This window comes from Nerophis ophidion, linkage group LG28 (genome assembly GCF_033978795.1).
Source record: "Nerophis ophidion isolate RoL-2023_Sa linkage group LG28, RoL_Noph_v1.0, whole genome shotgun sequence".
NCBI classification, from domain to species: Eukaryota; Metazoa; Chordata; class Actinopteri; order Syngnathiformes; family Syngnathidae; genus Nerophis; species Nerophis ophidion.
Window position 1 is genome coordinate 33,920,636 of NC_084638.1, and position 22,409 is coordinate 33,943,044.

The 22,409-nt window shown below is 31.3% G+C and overlaps 1 protein-coding gene and 1 long non-coding RNA gene across 6 annotated transcripts in view; one reads left to right on the plus strand and one right to left on the minus strand.

The window, feature by feature from the left end:
* The window catches only part of LOC133544961 (uncharacterized), a 38,502-nt gene extending 22,497 nt beyond the window's left edge, over positions 1-16,005 (plus strand). Inside the window, exons 3-5 of the long non-coding RNA XR_009804690.1 lie at positions 5,061-5,137; positions 12,507-12,931; positions 14,424-16,005. This is a non-coding gene — a long non-coding RNA (uncharacterized LOC133544961). The remainder of the gene's footprint in view (positions 1-5,060; positions 5,138-12,506; positions 12,932-14,423) is intronic.
* The window catches only part of LOC133544960 (polypyrimidine tract-binding protein 2-like), a 45,265-nt gene continuing 27,112 nt past the window's right edge, over positions 4,257-22,409 (minus strand). Inside the window, exons 16-20 of one of the 5 annotated variants that reach the window (XR_009804689.1) lie at positions 16,178-16,277; positions 14,736-14,813; positions 14,491-14,649; positions 12,500-12,549; positions 4,257-4,401 (exon numbers count right to left, since the gene is read on the minus strand). Coding sequence is in view for 3 of the 5 variants with exons in the window: in XM_061890216.1 (XP_061746200.1) it covers positions 14,520-14,649; positions 14,736-14,813; positions 16,178-16,277 (308 nt within the window). In the remaining 2 variants the exon portion in view is untranslated. The other 4 variants (XR_009804688.1, XM_061890216.1, XM_061890215.1 and 1 more) reach the window with 4 other exon arrangements.

Consider the following 22,409-nt stretch of genomic DNA (forward strand, 5'->3'; position numbering starts at 1 on the left):
ATATGAAACAGATTCATATGCAATATAAATAGGTGAAACAGATTTATATGTAATATAAATATATGAAACAGATTCATATGTAATATAAATAGATTAGATTCATATGCAATATAAATAGGTGAAACAGATTCATATGTAATATAAATATATGAAACAGATTCATATGTAATATAAATATATTAGATTCATATCTAATATAAAAAGGTGAAACAGATTCAAATGTAATATAAATATATTAGATTCATATGCAATATAAATAGGTGAAACAGATTCATATGTAATATAAATATATGAAACAGATTCATATGTAATATAAATATATTAGATTCATATGCAATATAAATAGGTGAAACAGATTCATATGTAATATAAATATATGAAACAGATTCATATGTAATATATATTAGATTCATATGTAATATAAAAAGGTGAAACAGATTCATATGTAATATAAATATATTAGATTCATATGTAATATAAATAGGTGAAACAGATTCATATGTAATATAAATATATTAGATTCATATGTAATATAAAAAGGTGAAACAGATTCATATGTAATATAAATATATGAAACAGATTCATATGTAATATAAATATATTAGATTAATATGCAATATAAATATGTGAAACAAATTCATATGTAAAATAAATACATGCAACAGATTCATATGCAATATAAATAGGTGAAACAGATTCATATGTAATATAAATATATGAAATTGATTCATATGTAATATAAATATATTAGATTCATATGTAATATAAATAGGTGAAACAGATTCATATGTAATATAAATATATTAGATTCATATGCAATATAAATAGGTGAAACAGATTCATATGTAATATAAATATATGAAATTGATTCATATGTAATATAAATATATTAGATTCATATGTAATATAAATAGGTGAAACAGATTCATATGTAATATAAATATATGAAATTGATTCATATGTAATATAAATATATTAGATTCATATGCAATATAAATAGATGAAACCGATTCATGTTATATACATATATGAAATTGATTCATATGTAATATAAATAGGTGAAACAGACTCATATGTAATATAAATATATGAAATTGATTCATATGTAATATAAATATATTAGATTCATATGTATTATAAATAGGTGAAACAGATTCATATGTAATATAAATATATGAAATTGATTCATATGTAATATAAATATATTAGATTCATATGCAATATAAATAGGTGAAACAGATTCATATGTAATATAAATATATGAAATTGATTCATATGTAATATAATTAGGTGAAACAGATTCATATGTAATATAAATATATGAAATTGATTCATATGTAATATAAATATATTAGATTCATATGCAATATAAATAGATGAAACAGATTCATATGTTATATAAATATATAAAATTGATTCATATGTAATATAAATAGGTGAAACAGATTCATATGTAATATAAATATATGAAATTGATTCATATGTAATATAAGATTAGATTCATATGTAATATAAATAGGTGAAACAGATTAATATGTAATATTAATATATGAAATTGATTCATATGTAATATAAATATATTAGATTCATATGCAATATAAATAGGTGAAACAGATTCATATGTAATATAAATGTATTAGATTCCTATGCAATATAAATAGGTGAAACAGATTCATATGTAATATAAATATATGAAATTGATTCATATGTAATATAAATATATTAGATTCATATGCAATATAAATAGATGAAACAGATTCATATGTTATATAAATATATGAAATTGATTCATATGTAATATAAGATTAGATTCATATGTAATATAAATAGGTGAAACAGATTAATATGTAATATTAATATATGAAATTGATTCATATGTAATATAAATATATTAGATTCATATGCAATATAAATAGGTGAAACAGACTCATATGTAATATAAATATATTAGATTCATATGCAATATAAATATATTAGATTCATATGTAATATAAATAGATGAAACAGATTCATATGTAATATTATTATATGAAATTGATTCATATGTAATATAAATAGATGAAACAGATTCATATGTTATATAAATATATGAAATTGATTCATATGTAATATAAATATATTAGATTCATATGTATTATAAATAGGTGAAACAGATTCATATGTAATATAAATATATGAAATTGATTCATATGTAATATAAATATATTAGATTCATATGTAATATAAATAGGTGAAACAGATTCATGTGTAATATAAATATATTAGATTCATATGCAATATAAATAGGTGAAACAGATTCATATGTAATATAAATATATGAAATTGATTCATATGTAATATAAATATATTAGATTCATATGTATTATAAATAGGTGAAACAGATTCATATGTAATATAAATATATGAAATTGATTCATATGTAATATAAATATATTAGATTCATATGTAATATAAATAGGTGAAACAGATTCATATGTAATATAAATATATTAGATTCATATGCAATATAAATAGATGAAACCGATTCATGTTATATAAATATATGAAATTGATTCATATGTAATATAAATATATTAGATTCATATGTAATATAAATATATTAGATTCATATGTAATATAAATATATTAGATTCATATGTAATGTAAATATATTAGATTCATATGTAATATAAATATATTAGATTCATATGTAATATAAATATATTAGATTCATATGTAATATAAATATATTAGATTCATATGTAATATAAATATGCCTATCATGCCTTCATGAGGTGATGTCATCATGTATTGATCACAGATGGAATCTGAGAAAATCAAGCAACACCAAAGTTGTTTGTTGTGATGCAAACATGTGTACATGTGTTTGTGTACTTGTGTGTTAGTCTTAATATTTGTAGGTGTGTATTTGTGTTAGTGTGGTTGTGAACTGTGTACTTTTGTGGTTGTATACTTGTGTGTTAGTGTATTTGTCCGTGTGTACCTGTTTAGATGTCTATATATTTGTGTACTCATGTCTTTGTGTATTTGTCTGTGTGTACCTGTTTAGATGTCTATATATTTGTGTACTCGTGTCTTTGTGTATTTGTCTGTGTGTACCTGTTTAGTTGTCTATATATTTGTGTACTCGTGTCTTTGTGTATTTGTCTGTGTGTACCTGTTTAGTTGTCTATATATTTGTGTACTCATGTCTTTGTGTATTTGTCTGTGTGTACCTGTTTAGTTGTCTATATATTTGTGTACTCGTGTCTTTGTGTATTTGTCTGTGTGTACCTGTTTAGTTGTCTATATATTTGTGTACTCGTGTCTTTGTGTATTTGTCTGTGTGTACCTGTTTAGTTGTCTATATATTTGTGTACTCGTGTCTTTGTGTATTTGTCTGTGTGTACCTGTTTAGTTGTCTATATATTTGTGTACTCGTGTCTTTGTGTATTTGTCTCTGTGTGTACCTGTTTAGTTGTCTATATATTTGTGTACTCGTGTCTTTGTGTATTTGTCTCTGTGTGTACCTGTTTAGTTGTCTATATATTTGTGTACTTGTCTGTGTGTACCTGTTTAGTTGTCTATATATTTGTGTACTCATGTCTTTGTGTATTTGTCTGTGTGTACCTGTTTAGTTGTCTATATATTTGTGTACTCGTGTCTTTGTGTATTTGTCTGTGTGTAGTTGTGTGAAAGTGTACTTGTGTAAACGTGTACTTGTGTGATGTGTGTGACCTTATTGACAAGACTGATGTCATTGGGAGTCACCCTTATGTGTGTGTGTGTGTGTGTGTGTGTGTGATGAGCCACACCCCGCCCTCTTCCCTCAGTCCCCTCCCCCATCAGCCCAGAGTGTGAGAGGACTGATGTAGTGGGTCACACGCACACACACACACACACTGGGGGGCGGGGCTATGAGGTCATCAGGAAGGCCTTGGTGGTGACACTGGTCACCATGGCAACGTGTGTCCCAGGATGCTTTTTGTTATTGTCACACACTTTTAATGGGGGACATTTTACGGGAGCCTTCTCACTCTTCTGATTGCAGTGTGTCAAAGGAAAGGAAAGTGAAGGTAGACAATGATGAAGGTTGGATGTGTTGACCCTCCATGCTGGAAAGTTTCCACAACATTCTTCCTCTGAAGCAGAATAGAAGTCCCAGACAAGATGTTTGTTTACAACCAGCTCGGTTTGCTCACATGCAACATTTCACAGCTAAAAGTGACTTTTATTTTGAAAGGCATGTCACGCTGAAAATGTCAATGGCAGACAGATTAGATTAGATAGTACTTTATTTATTCCGTCAGGAGAGTTCCTTCAGGAAAATTACAATTTTCAGCACAATCCCATTCAAGATCAGACAAACATTACAGGGAGACAGAACAGGATCGCTGACGGGTCTGCCGGCTTCCAGCGCCCCTTACAAAAAAAGATGACATTTGAAGTTAAGAGCTTAGCCTCAGAAGAAATGAGGCTGAGGAGCTTTCTCTCTAGACAAAGTCTGCTGGAGGAAAACAAAGACTGAGGTTGAAGTTGGACGTCAGTCAGCTTGAGTCTTTAGAAGCTTTGTAGCTAAATAATGGAGGAGTGTTGCAAACACACCAATGTTTGTCTGGCTGCCGTCTGGAAGTCATCTCACCATGTCCACCTCTACTTTACTAACTGTGATGGGAATACACTTCTACTATACTTCACATCTTGCTAGCCTAAATAGATAACTTCCTGCTCGCTCTGCTAACTTCCTGCTCGCTCTAACTTCCTACTAGCCTCACTAAATTAAGTTTAATCGTGGCATGATTAAGATCTGTCAGTCACCGTACATGGTGTAGTCAAAAAGATGTCACTTTGATCATCACTTGTACCTAAAAGTGTTTAATCGGCCATTAAAAAGAATCAAGTGTTTCAAGTTGAGCACAAAGTGTAAGTAAATAAAGTGTTAAAGTCCACTTCCTCACCGGGCTTCTAGCACCCTCTGGTGGGCGTTGAAGGGGTGAGCCAGTAATATAAATAGCAGATAATGGATGGTCCATTTAAAGCAACAGCACACATTTGGACTAAGTTGTTGTTTGTGTTTGCAGAAAGACTAAAAGAGCAGTGGCAGCATGCACTAAAGTGGCTTGCAGACAGAACAGGCTCAATGTTCCTCCTCCTCAAGGTAAACTACATCATCATTCTTATACTTCCTGTTTACTGTACAATCAATATGTAGATCACCTTGATGTAATGTGACTGTGGCTCAACTGCTACTACATCTGTTGATCATTTTTACGTTCAGCAATTTGCATACACAGTGTGTCTTTATATATATATATATACATGTATATATACACATATATGTATACATATACACGTGTATATGTATACATATATGTGTATATATACATGTATATATACACATATATGTATACATATACACGTGTATATGTATATACAAATACATACACGTATATGTATATATATATGTATATATATATACATAAGTATATACTTATATATATATAAGCATATACTTATATATATATATATATATATATATATATATATTAGGGGTGTAACGGTACACAAACATTTCAGTTCGGTATGTACCTCGGTTCAGAGGTCACAGTTTGCTTCATTTTCGGTACGGTAAGAAAAAAATAAAATATGCATTTTTTGATTACTTATTTAACAAATTTGCTAAATCTTCCATTAAAAATAATTTTCTTAGTGGAATATTTGATGTGAAGTAATGGGGAACTTGGATAGGTCAATAATTCAAAATAGCATTGATTTTGATTCAATATTGTGTTTTAAACAAAGGCAGTTTGAAAAAATAAATAAAACAGCTTTGTTTTATTAGTAAACATTGCAAGTTTTTCTAAATTACATTTAGCCTTTAAGATTTTTTATTTCACTTTTTTTTGTTTTTGTTTATTTTAATAGTTATTTAAGAATGTGCTATGGGTCTTTAAAACATTATCTGTGGGCCACAAATGGCCTCCGGGGCACACTTTTGACACCCCTGCTATAGATAATAAAAAATGTAATGTGATTAATCAAAGTATAAAAAGCAGAGACTGGCGACACATGCACCTTTATCATAACTGTCTCTGCCCCGCCCTCACCCATGTTAACACTGGGCACCACTTTTAGTTGGAGTTTTTAACCCCTTCTTAACCCTGAACGTACATTGAAAATACATACAACCATAACTTCAAATGCTGGACATTCCAGGCATTTAAGAAAGTCCACCCGTGAACAGAGGAGGTGTGGTCAGTCCATCATAGCCCAGTCGTTGCTAGCATGCCGTGTGTTGTTGTTTTTTTGATTGATTGATACTTTTATTAGTAGATTGCACAGTACAGTACATATTGTGTACAATTGACCACTAAATGCTAACACCCCAATAAGTTTTTCAACTTGTTTAAGTCGGGGTCCACCTTCATCAATTGATGATGCCTGGGTGTGCATGCTTTACACAACGTGTGGTGCACTACTTAATATGTCCGTGTCCTTCCATTCACCTGCAAACTGAACCGAAACCCCCGTACCGAAATGGTTCAATACATGTACCGTTACACCCCTATTATATATGTATGTATATATATATATAAGTATATACATATACTTTTATATATATATATCACACATACATACCTCCATTATATATGTATGTATATATATAAGTATATACATGTACTTATATTTATACATAGATATATACATTAAATATGTATGTATATATACTAGTATATACATATACTTATATATATACACATACATACATTTATGTATATATGTGTGTATATATAGTTTTAAATATGTTTGTATTATTGTAATGTTATTTATACTTGTTTTTATATAAATATGTGTATATATTTACATTTATATGTAGACATATATATACATATATTATGTATGTATATATAAGTATATGTATATACTTATATATATATATACATACAAGTATATACATACTTATATATACACACATATGTATTATATATGTGTGCGTGTATATATATATATATATATATATGTATATACATGTACTTATATATATATATATATATATATACACATGTATTTGTTTATATAGTTTTAAACGTTTATTATTGTAATATGTTATTTATACTTGTGTGTTTATACATATATATATATGTGTGTGTATATATAAGTATACTTATATATACATATATGTATATATTTCCATTATATGTAGATATATATATATACATATATTATGTATGTATATATACTTATATATAGGTATATAAGTATATACATACTTATATATACACACATATATATATTATATGTGTGTATATATATATATATTATATGTGTGTATATGTATATACATGTACTTATATATATATACACATGTATTTGTTTATATATAGTTTTAAACGTTTATTATTGTAATATGTTATTTATACATGTGTGTTTATACATACATATATATATATATATATGTGTGTATATATAAGTATACTTATATATATACATATATGTATATTTTCCATTCATATGTAGATATATATATATATACATATATTATGTATGTATATATACTTATATATATATGCATATAAGTATATCTACACACATATATATGTTATGTGTGTGTATATATATATTATATGTGTGTATATGTATATACATGTACTTATATATATATATACACATGTATTTGTTCATATATAGTTTTAAACGTTTATTATTGTAATATGTTATTTATACATGTGTGTTTGTACATATATATATGTGTGTATTTATAAGTATACTTATATATATATAAATATAAGTATACTTATATATGTATGTAAAAGTATATACATGTACTCATATATATATACATAGATATATATATATACATATATATGTGTGTATATATAGTTTTAAATGTTTGTATTATTGTAATGTTATTTATACTTGTTTATATATATATATATATATATGTGTGTATATACATATATGGATATATTTCCATTTATATGTAGACATATATATACACATGTATGTATATATAAGTATATGTATATACTTATATATATACATATAAGTATATACATACTTATATATACACACACATATATATTATACATGTGTGTTTATACATATATATATATATATATGCGTATATATAAGTATACTTATATATATATATACATATATGTATATATTTCCATTCATATGTAGATATATATTATGTATGTATATATACTTATATGCATATATATATATAAGTATATACATACTTATATATACACACATATATATGTTATATGTGTGTATATATATATTATATGTGTGTATATGTATATATGTATATGCATGTACTTATATATATATACACACACACATGTATTTGTTTATTTATAGTTTTAAACGTTTATTGTAATATATTATTTATACATGTGTGTTTGTACATATATATGTGTGCATATATAAGTATACTTATATATATAAGTATACTTATATATATAAAAGTATATACATGTACTCATATATATATACATAGATATATATATATATATATATACACGTGTATAGATATATATATATAAGTATATACTTATATATGTAAGTGTATACATGTACTTATATATGTATATATATACACATGTATTTGTGTATATATAGTGTTTATATTATTATGTTATTTATACTTGTGTGTTTATATATACATATGTATATATTTCCATATATATGTAGATATATATACATATGTTTATGTATATATAAGTATGTACCTATATATACACGTGTATATATAGTTTTGAAAATGTTTGTTATTTATACATGTGTGTTTATATATATATATATATATATATATGTATATTTCCATATATATGTATACATGTGTGCATGTGTATATAAGTATATACATACATTATATGTGTATGTATATATAAGCATATAAATATACTTATACATAATGTATTTATGAATGTATATATATGTATATATAAGTGCATATATATATATACACACATATTTACATTATGTATGTGTATACATATTATACACATGATTATCTAAGTATAAACATATACTTATATAGATGTACATACATATGTATGTATATCAATATAAGTATATACATATACTTATATATACATACATATATATAATGTGGGTATGTATGTATATACAGTATACAGGTACATCTATATACATACATATATAGTGCATATATGTGTACATGTATGTATACATGTATGTATACATACATGTATACATACATGTATACATGTATGTATACATGTATACATACATGTATACATGTACGTATACATACATGTATACATACATGTATACATGTATGTATACATACATGTATACATGTATACATACATGTATACATGTATGTATACATACATGTATACATGTATACATACATGTATACATGTATGTATACATGTATGTATACATACATGTATACATGTATGTATACATGTATGTATACATACATGTATACATGTATACATACATGTATACATGTATGTATACATACATGTATGTATACATGCATGTATACATACATGTATGTATACATACATGTATACATGTATGTATACATACATGTATACATGTATGTATACATACATGTATACATGTATACATACATGTATACATGTATGTATACATGTATACATGTATGTATACATGTATACATGTATGTATACATGTATACATGTATGTATACATACATGTATACATGTATACATACATGTATACATGTATACATACATGTATACATGTATACATACATACATGTATACATGTATGTATACATACATGTATACATGTATGTATACATACATGTATACATGTATGTATACATACATGTATACATGTATGTATACATACATGTATACATGTATGTATACATGTATACATGTATACATGTATGTATACATACATGTATACATGTATGTATACATGTATACATGTATGTATACATGCATGTATGCATGTATACATGTATACATACATGTATACATGCATACATGCATGTATACATACATGTATACATGTATACATACATGTATACATGTATACATACATGTATACATGTATACATACATGTATACATGCATACATGCATGTATACATGTATACATACATGTATACATGCATACATGCATGTATACATACATGTATACATGTATACATACATGTATACATGTATGTATACACATGTATACATACATGTATACATGTATGTATACATACATGTATACATGTATGTATACATGTATACATGTATGTATACATGCATGTATGCATGTATACATGTATGTATACATACATGTATACATGTATGTATACATACATGTATACATGTATGTATGTATACATGTATACATGTATGTATACATGTATACATGTATGTATACATGTATACATGTATGTATACATACATGTATACATGTATACATACATGTATACATGTATACATACATGTATACATGTATACATACATGTATACATGTATGTATACATACATGTATGTATACATGCATGTATACATGTATGTATACATGCATGTATACATGTATACATACATGTATACATGTATGTATACATACATGTATACATGTATGTATACATACATGTATGTATACATGCATGTATACATGTATGTATACATGCATGTATACATGTATGTATACATGTATACATGTATGTATACATGTATACATGCATGTATACATGCATGTATACATGCATGTATACATGCATGTATACATGCATGTATACATGCATGTATACATGTATGTATACATGTATACATGTATACATACATGTATACATGTATGTATACATGTATACATGTATACATACACGTATGCATACATGTATACATACATGTATGCATACATGTATACATACATGTATACATACATGTATACATACACGTATACATGTATACATGTATGTATACATACATGTATGTATACATGCATGTATGTATACATACATGTATGTATACATACATGCATACATGTATGTATACATGTATACATGTATACATACATGCATACATGTATGTATACATACATGCATACATGTATGTATACATGTATACATGTATACATACACGTATGCATACACGTATGCATACATGTATGCATACATGTATACATACATGTATACATACACGTATACATGTATACATGTATGTATACATACATACATGTATGTATACATACATGTATGTATACATACATGCATACATGTATGTATACATGTATACATGTATACATACATGCATACATGTATGTATACATGTATACATGTATGCATACATACATGTATACATGTATACATACACGTATACATGTATGTATGCATACATGTATACATACATGTATACATACATGTATACATACACGTATACATGTATACATGTATGTATACATGTATGTATGTATACATGTATACATACATGTATACATGTATGTATACATACATGTATACATGTATACATGTATACATGTATGTATACATACATGTATACATACATATATATACATATATGTATGTATACATATATATGTATACATATATGTATACATATATATGTATACATATATGTATACATACATATATACGTATATATATACGTGCACATATATATGTATCTATACGTATATATATACACGCATATATACGTATATACACATGTGCATATATATATACGTATATATATACATATATGTATGTATATATATACGTATATATATACATATATGTATGTATATATATATATGCGTATATATACATATATACGTATATATATAAATGCGTGTATATATATACATATATACACGTATATATACATATATATGCGTAAATATACGTATGTATATATACACATATATTCGTATATATACATATATACACGCATATATACGTATATTTATACACGTATATATATATGTATACATATATATATGTGTATATATATACATATATACGTATTTATATATACATATGTATATATACACATATATATATACATACCTACATGTATACATACATATATATACATTCGTATATATATACATACGCATATGTATACGTATATATATACATACGAATATCTATATACGTGTATATATATACATATATATATACATATATACACATATACATATATATACACGTATATATACATACATACATATATATATACATACGTATATATATATATATATACATATACACGCATATATATATATACATACGTATATATATACATATACACGTATATATATATACATACATATATATACACATATATATATACATATATATACACACATATATATATATATATGTATATATACACACACATATATATATATATATACACATATATACACACATGTATAGATAACATATTACAATAATAATATAAACATATTTAAAAGTATATATACACAAATACATATTAGATAGTTATTCACACCAATTCGTCATTTTTAAGAATGGATTAAAGAAATGATTGTAAAACCATGTTTACCTTGAAGCAGGTGATATATACCTGAGTAAACAAGACATGGTGTTTGGAGGCTGCTGAAGAGAAGAAAGAAGACATTTATTGACAGCTAAGTTACACACAAAGATCAACATTCTGCTGTGAAAACAAAGTCACTTGAACTGAAGAAGTAGTGTTAATGAGAAGTAGAAAAGCTACATACAATCTTCTCAAAGAAAACAAGCATCACATCACTAAGTTGTTGGGACTCATCTTACGAGGGAGGGGGGACAGAAAGAAGAAGAAGAAGTAGTAACTAAAGGCACATGTACGTTGGTCCACACCTGTCTGCCACCAAAACACCTGTTCACAAAGTACGTCTTCTCAATTTCACTAATTATTCACGCTTCATCTTCATTTCACCTCAGGGTTGTCCAAACTGAAATATTCTACCTGGGATGATGGCATGTTTGGAAGGTGAGTAAGTGGTCTCCTAACCAACACATTTACACCATCACACCCGGGTTATGTCTACACCAACATGGACACTTTTGAGCTGGGGACATCTAATTAAACCTCAAGTGTTTGCTGACATTTGGTAGGTAGGTAGATGAGTTCTGTGCAGCAGAGACATGAGTAAATGTGGTCATAGTCACCTCACAGACTAAAGTGCCTTTTGGATCAATAATAACATCAAAGGCACTCACAGGAAGTGATGAGTGAGGCTATACTAGCGGCTACACAACAGCTAAGCAGGTGTCCAACTAGACATGCACATGCAACATCTCCTGAGGCAGGAGTGTATGTAGTACAAGTATCCAGTAACAAATGTGTCTGCGTCATGCACTTGAAGTCATGTGACCACTAACACATTTACACTCCTGAAATATGTTTAGTCATATAACTACACTACCTGATTGTCTGACAATAAAAGACATTGTACTACAAATGAACTGTGTGTTAAATGTTGACTCCTCGCTTTAGTCCATGCACTAGAAGTACTGTCTGTACTTGTTAGGCACCCAAGCTGCTTTTCATCACATTTGGAGGACTTCAACTGGCCAAGTAAAAAGACTAATTAGTAGCAGAATTGCAAAGCCAATGTCATTTAGCAGAATGTTAGCATGTTTTGGGAAAAGTGGAGCTTAACTTTACTTATGTTGGAGCTTTTTTTAAGTCAATTTCTTTGCTGCCATTGAAAACTGCAACATTACCTCCAGGTAGTTGGCTCTCAGTGCTGCTGGAGTGATGGCCAAGTGCCAACATGGCACTGCTCCACTTTGTGATTGCTGACAAAAAAGGTACACAACTCAATCTGTGCCACAAAAAAGTACAGAATTGGAATGGTGTCAAAAGTACCCAATTAAGTCTGTACCCAAAAATAAAGAATTGGGTGGATGCCTAAAAAGTAGTCTGATAGTGACTTTAATATTTCAATGTTTCATCACAACACCATCACATTATGATACAAGTCTGCTGATATCAGCCCACTGACCTGGCTCACAACACCATCACATTATGATACAAGTCTGCTGATATCAGCCCACTGACCTGGCTCACAACACCATCACATTATGATACAAGTCTGCTGATATCAGCCCACTGACCTGGCTCACAACACCATCACATTATGATACAAGTCTGCTGATATCAGCCCACTGACCTGGCTCACAACACCATCACATTATGATACAAGTCTGCTGATATCAGCCCACTGACCTGGCTCACAACACCATCACATTATGATACAAGTCTGCTGATATCAGCCCACTGACCTGGCTCACAACACCATCACATTATGATACAAGTCTGCTGATATCAGCCCACTGACCTGGCTCACAACACCATCACATTATGATACAAGTCTGCTGATATCAGCCCACTGACCTGGCTCACAACACCATCACATTATGATACAAGTCTGCTGATGTGTAGATGTGGTTTAAAAAGTGTCCATGTTGGTGTGCAGATGACCCGGCAGGAAGGACAACTCCACTGAACAGACCCTGACTTTGGACTCTAATGACAGTTCTTACCAGCGCTAAGGTTTTGTAGCAGCGTGGCTTTAGATGGTGGACTTGGAGAAGGAGACTTTGAGGTGGTGGTTGCCGCCCATGTCGTAGTTGTGGAGATCTATCAGCACCTGGATGGCCTCCTCCACTGACGACATCTGGATCAGAGCCATCTTGCGATCCCTGGAAGGACAGACAACCTTCATGAGGCAGGAACAGGAACAGGAACATGAACATGAACACTCAGCTGGAAGATGACTGCTTCTTACTGAAAGAACTTGAAGGCCTTGACGGAACCCTCGCTGTTGGAGAACAGCAGACGCAGGTCTTCTTCTCCGATGCCCTCGCTGCACAAGCAACACATCACAATGGAAGACAGCAGGCCCATACAACATGTCTTACATCACAGCAGGCCCATACAACATGTCTTACATCACAGCTGGCCCATACAACATGTCTTACATCAAGATGTAAGACATGTTGTATGGGCCTGCTGTCTTACATCCTGATGTAAGATAGCAGGCCCATACAACATGTCGTACATCCTGATGTAAGACAGCTGGCCCATACAACATGTCTTACATCCTGATGTAAGACAGCAGGCCCATACAACATGTCGTACATCCTGATGTAAGACAGCTGGCCCATACAACATGTCGTACATCCTGATGTAAGACAGCTGGCCCATACAACATGTCGTACATCCTGATGTAAGACAGCTGGCCCATACAACATGTCGTACATCCTGATGTAAGACAGCTGGCCCATACAACATGTCGTACATCCTGATGTAAGACAGCTGGCCCATACAACATGTCGTACATCCTGATGTAAGACAGCTGGCCCATACAACATGTCGTACATCCTGATGTAAGACAGTCTTCTCAGCTTTACATGTTCACACTTTGCGATATTTTATTAGCCTTTATCAAGCATTTCTTCCATGTTCCTAAGAGCTTATTGTTAAGTGTTGATGTTATTTGACTATTTTCTCGACATTGTTTATTTTCCATGCTTGTGTTGACATTTCCTTTCTGCCTTGATAGTTGAGGGACTATCATCACAGGAAGTTACATTTGAAATTAAATCTATTTTTCTCCACCTCCTTATTGTCCATTGGTCATAAAAAATATTGTGTTAGAGACAGCGTTTATAAACAAAGTACAGTCTAGAAATAAACATGGACTAAATGACTCATTTCACAAGCTATACATCTATGAATAATATATGGAACATAATTGTCCTTCTAAAATTGAGTGTGCAGCTTATATTCCGGTCTACTCTATAGTTTACTATTAGAATGGACTTATACTGTCTTTAAGGTGAAGTGGTGCAGTATTTGTTTTTTTAACAACTAATAATCACAACAATTTGTGACGTTAAACTCAAGTTGAATGATGCTGACACACGTGTTACTGGACAGTTTAATGCTCCTCTGCCTCGGAGGCTTTGTACGTGTTGCTAGGATGCAAATATAATTGTGTCGGATGTCTAGCTTGTGTGCTTAGCTGTTGCGTAGCTGCTAGCTCCAAGTAGCCTATACCCTGACTTACGATTACATATCATCCCATACTTGTTTTCTGCTGATATCAGACCGGTATTTAACATCAATATCATCTTACAGATACACCAACTACAAACTGTGAATAACAATAAACATTTTGTAGCAAATGTGTACAAAATGGCAAAGATAAGTCCATAAGGTGGTTACCGGATGTTGGAGAGATGAAGTGTTGCAGAAGGAGGAAAGATGTTCTGGAAGTTTTTGGAGCCTGGTTTCTTAAAGCGATGCAGGGGGGAACCAGAAAAATCTGCAGGACAAAAGTGAGTGAGGACAAAAGTGTGTAGGATGAACATAACATACAGGACAAAAGTGTGTAGGATGAACATAACATACAGGACAAAAGTGTGTAGGATGAACATAACATACAGGACAAAAGTGTGTAGGATGAACATAACATACAGGACAAAAGTGTGTAGGATGAACATAACATACAGGACAAAAGTGTGTAGGATGAACATAACATACAGGACAAAAGTGTGTAGGATGAACATAACATACAGGACAAAAGTGTGTAGGATGAACATAACATACAGGACAAAAGTGTGTAGGATGAACATAACATACAGGACAAAAGTGTGTAGGATGAACATAACATACAGGACAAAAGTGTGTAGGATGAACATAACATACAGGACAAAAGTGTGTAGGATGAACATAACATACAGGACAAAAGTGTGTAGGATGAACATAACATACAGGACAAAAGTGTGTAGGATGAACATAACATACAGGACAAAAGTGTGTAGGATGAACATAACATACAGGACAAAAGTGTGTAGGATGAACATAACATACAGGACAAAAGTGTGTAGGATGAACATAACATACAGGACAAAAGTGTGTAGGATGAACATAACATACAGGACAAAAGTGTGTAGGATGAACATAACATACAGGACAAAAGTGTGTAGGATGAACATAACATACAGGACAAAAGTGTGTAGGATGAACATAACATACAGGACAAAAGTGTGTAGGATGAACATAACATACAGGACAAAAGTGTGTAGGATGAACATAACATACAGGACAAAAGTGTGTAGGATGAACATAACATACAGGACAAAAGTGTGTAGGATGAACATAACATACAGGACAAAAGTGTGTAGGATGAACATGACATACAGGACAAAAGTGTGTAGGATGAACATAACATACAGGACAAAAGTGTGTAGGATGAACATAACATACAGGACAAAAGTGTGTAGGATGAACATAACATACAGGACAAAAGTGTGTAGGATGAACATGACATACAGGACAAAAGTGTGTAGGATGAAGATGACATACAGGACAAAAGTGTGTAGGATGAACATAACATACAGGACAAAAGTGTGTAGGATGAACATAACATACAGGACAAAAGTGTGTAGGATGAACATAACATACAGGACAAAAGTGTGTAGGATGAACATAACATACAGGACAAAAGTGTGTAGGATGAACATAACATACAGGACAAAAGTGTGTAGGATGAACATAACATACAGGACAAAAGTGTGTAGGATGAACATAACATACAGGACAAAAGTGTGTAGGATGAACATAACATACAGGACAAAAGTGTGTAGGATGAACATAACATACAGGACAAAAGTGTGTAGGATGAACATAACATACAGGACAAAAGTGTGTAGGATGAACATAACATACAGGACACAAGTGTGTAGGATGAACATAACATACAGGACAAAAGTGTGTAGGATGAAGATGACATCCAGGACAAAAGTGTGTAGGATGAACATAACATACAGGACAAAAGTGTGTAGGATGAACATAACATACAGGACAAAAGTGTGTAGGATGAACATAACATACAGGACAAAAGTGTGTAGGATGAACATAACATACAGGACAAAAGTGTGTAGGATGAACATAACATACAGGACAAAAGTGTGTAGGATGAACATAACATACAGGACAAAAGTGTGTAGGATGAACATAACATACAGGACAAAAGTGTGTAGGATGAACATAACATACAGGACAAAAGTGTGTAGGATGAACATAACATACAGGACAAAAGTGTGTAGGATGAACATAACATACAGGACAAAAGTGAGTGTGTAGGATGAACATAACATACAGGACAAAAGTGTGTAGGATGAACATAACATACAGGACACAAGTGTGTAGGATGAACATAACATACAGGACAAAAGTGTGTAGGATGAACATAACATACAGGACAAAAGTGTGTAGGATGAACATAACATACAGGACAAAAGTGTGTAGGATGAACATAACATACAGGACAAAAGTGTGTAGGATGAACATAACATACAGGACAAAAGTGTGTAGGATGAACATAACATACAGGACAAAAGTGTGTAGGATGAACATAACATACAGGACAAAAGTGTGTAGGATGAACATAACATACAGGACAAAAGTGTGTAGGATGAACATAACATACAGGACAAAAGTGTGTAGGATGAACATAACATACAGGACAAAAGTGTGTAGGATGAACATAACATACAGGACAAAAGTGTGTAGGATGAACATAACATACAGGACACAAGTGTGTAGGATGAACATAACATACAGGACAAAAGTGTGTAGGATGAACATAACATACAGGACAAAAGTGTGTAGGATGAACATAACATACAGGACAAAAGTGTGTAGGATGAACATAACATACAGGACAAAAGTGTGTAGGATGAACATAACATACAGGACAAAAGTGTGTAGGATGAACATAACATACAGGACAAAAGTGTGTAGGATGAACATAACATACAGGACAAAAGTGTGTAGGATGAACATAACATACAGGACAAAAGTGTGTAGGATGAACATAACATACAGGACAAAAGTGTGTAGGATGAACATAACATACAGGACAAAAGTGTGTAGGATGAACATAACATACAGGACACAAGTGTGTAGGATGAACATAACATACAGGACAAAAGTGTGTAGGATGAACATAACATACAGGACAAAAGTGTGTAGGATGAAGATGACATCCAGGACAAAAGTGTGTAGGATGAACATAACATACAGGACAAAAGTGTGTAGGATGAAGATGACATCCAGGACAAAAGTGTGTAGGATGAACATAACATACAGGACAAAAGTGTGTAGGATGAAGATGACATACAGGACAAAAGTGTGTAGGATGAACATAACATACAGGACAAAAGTGTGTAGGATGAACATAACATACAGGACAAAAGTGTGTAGGATGAACATAACATACAGGACAAAAGTGTGTAGGATGAACATAACATACAGGACAAAAGTGTGGAGGATGAACATAACATACAGGACAAAAGTGTGTAGGATGAACATAACATACAGGACAAAAGTGTGTAGGATGAACATAACATACAGGACAAAAGTGTGTAGGATGAACATAACATACAGGACAAAAGTGTGTAGGATGAACATAACATACAGGACAAAAGTGTGTAGGATGAACATAACATACAGGACAAAAGTGAGTGTGTAGGATGAACATAACATACAGGACAAAAGTGTGTAGGATGAACATAACATACAGGACACAAGTGTGTAGGATGAACATAACATACAGGACAAAAGTGTGTAGGATGAACATAACATACAGGACAAAAGTGTGTAGGATGAACATAACATACAGGACAAAAGTGTGTAGGATGAACATAACATACAGGACAAAAGTGTGTAGGATGAACATAACATACAGGACAAAAGTGTGTAGGATGAACATAACATACAGGACAAAAGTGTGTAGGATGAACATAACATACAGGACAAAAGTGTGTAGGATGAACATAACATACAGGACAAAAGTGTGTAGGATGAACATAACATACAGGACAAAAGTGTGTAGGATGAACATGACATACAGGACACAAGTGTGTAGGATGAACATAACATACAGGACAAAAGTGTGTAGGATGAACATAACATACAGGACAAAAGTGTGTAGGATGAACATAACATACAGGACAAAAGTGTGTAGGATGAACATAACATACAGGACAAAAGTGTGTAGGATGAACATAACATACAGGACAAAAGTGTGTAGGATGAACATAACATACAGGACAAAAGTGTGTAGGATGAAGATAACATACAGGACAAAAGTGTGTAGGATGAAGATAACATACAGGACAAAAGTGTGTAGGATGAACATAACATACAGGACAAAAGTGTGTAGGATGAACATGACATACAGGACACAAGTGTGTAGGATGAACATAACATACAGGACAAAAGTGTGTAGGATGAACATAACATACAGGACAAAAGTGTGTAGGATGAACATAACATACAGGACAAAAGTGTGTAGGATGAACATAACATACAGGACAAAAGTGTGTAGGATGTACATAACATACAGGACAAAAGTGTGTAGGATGAACATAACATACAGGACAAAAGTGTGTAGGATGAACATAACATACAGGACAAAAGTGTGTAGGATGAACATAACATACAGGACAAAAGTGTGTAGGATGAACATAACATACAGGACAAAAGTGTGTAGGATGAACATAACATACAGGACAAAAGTGTGTAGGATGAACATAACATACAGGACAAAAGTGTGTAGGATGAACATAACATACAGGACAAAAGTGTGTAGGATGAACATAACATACAGGACAAAAGTGTGTAGGATGAACATAACATACAGGACAAAAGTGTGTAGGATGAACATAACATACAGGACAAAAGTGTGTAGGATGAACATAACATACAGGACAAAAGTGTGTAGGATGAACATAACATACAGGACAAAAGTGTGTAGGATGAAGATGACATCCAGGACAAAAGTGAGTGTGTAGGATGAACATAACATACAGGACAAAAGTGTGTAGGATGAACATAACATACAGGACAAAAGTGTGTAGGATGAACATAACATACAGGACAAAAGTGTGTAGGATGAACATAACATACAGGACAAAAGTGTGTAGGATGAACATAACATACAGGACAAAAGTGTGGAGGATGAACATAACATACAGGACAAAAGTGTGTAGGATGAACATAACATACAGGACAAAAGTGTGTAGGATGAAGATGACATCCAGGACAAAAGTGTGTAGGATGAACATAACATACAGGACAAAAGTGTGTAGGATGAACATGACATACAGGACAAAAGTGTGTAGGATGAACATAACATACAGGACAAAAGTGTGTAGGATGAACATAACATACAGGACAAAAGTGTGTAGGATGAACATAACATACAGGACAAAAGTGTGTAGGATGAACATAACATACAGGACAAAAGTGAGTGTGTAGGATGAACATAACATACAGGACAAAAGTGTGTAGGATGAACATAACATACAGGACACAAGTGTGTAGGATGAACATAACATACAGGACAAAAGTGTGTAGGATGAACATAACATACAGGACAAAAGTGTGTAGGATGAACATAACATACAGGACAAAAGTGTGTAGGATGAACATAACATACAGGACAAAAGTGTGTAGGATGAACATAACATACAGGACAAAAGTGTGTAGGATGAACATAACATACAGGACAAAAGTGTGTAGGATGAACATAACATACAGGACAAAAGTGTGTAGGATGAACATAACATACAGGACAAAAGTGTGTAGGATGAACATAACATACAGGACAAAAGTGTGTAGGATGAACATGACATACAGGACACAAGTGTGTAGGATGAACATAACATACAGGACAAAAGTGTGTAGGATGAACATAACATACAGGACAAAAGTGTGTAGGATGAACATAACATACAGGACAAAAGTGTGTAGGATGAACATAACATACAGGACAAAAGTGTGTAGGATGAACATAACATACAGGACAAAAGTGTGTAGGATGAAGATAACATACAGGACAAAAGTGTGTAGGATGAAGATAACATACAGGACAAAAGTGTGTAGGATGAACATAACATACAGGACAAAAGTGTGTAGGATGAACATGACATACAGGACACAAGTGTGTAGGATGAACATAACATACAGGACAAAAGTGTGTAGGATGAACATAACATACAGGACAAAAGTGTGTAGGATGAACATAACATACAGGACAAAAGTGTGTAGGATGAACATAACATACAGGACAAAAGTGTGTAGGATGTACATAACATACAGGACAAAAGTGTGTAGGATGAACATAACATACAGGACAAAAGTGTGTAGGATGAACATAACATACAGGACAAAAGTGTGTAGGATGAACATAACATACAGGACAAAAGTGTGTAGGATGAACATAACATACAGGACAAAAGTGTGTAGGATGAACATAACATACAGGACAAAAGTGTGTAGGATGAACATAACATACAGGACAAAAGTGTGTAGGATGAACATAACATACAGGACAAAAGTGTGTAGGATGAACATAACATACAGGACAAAAGTGTGTAGGATGAAC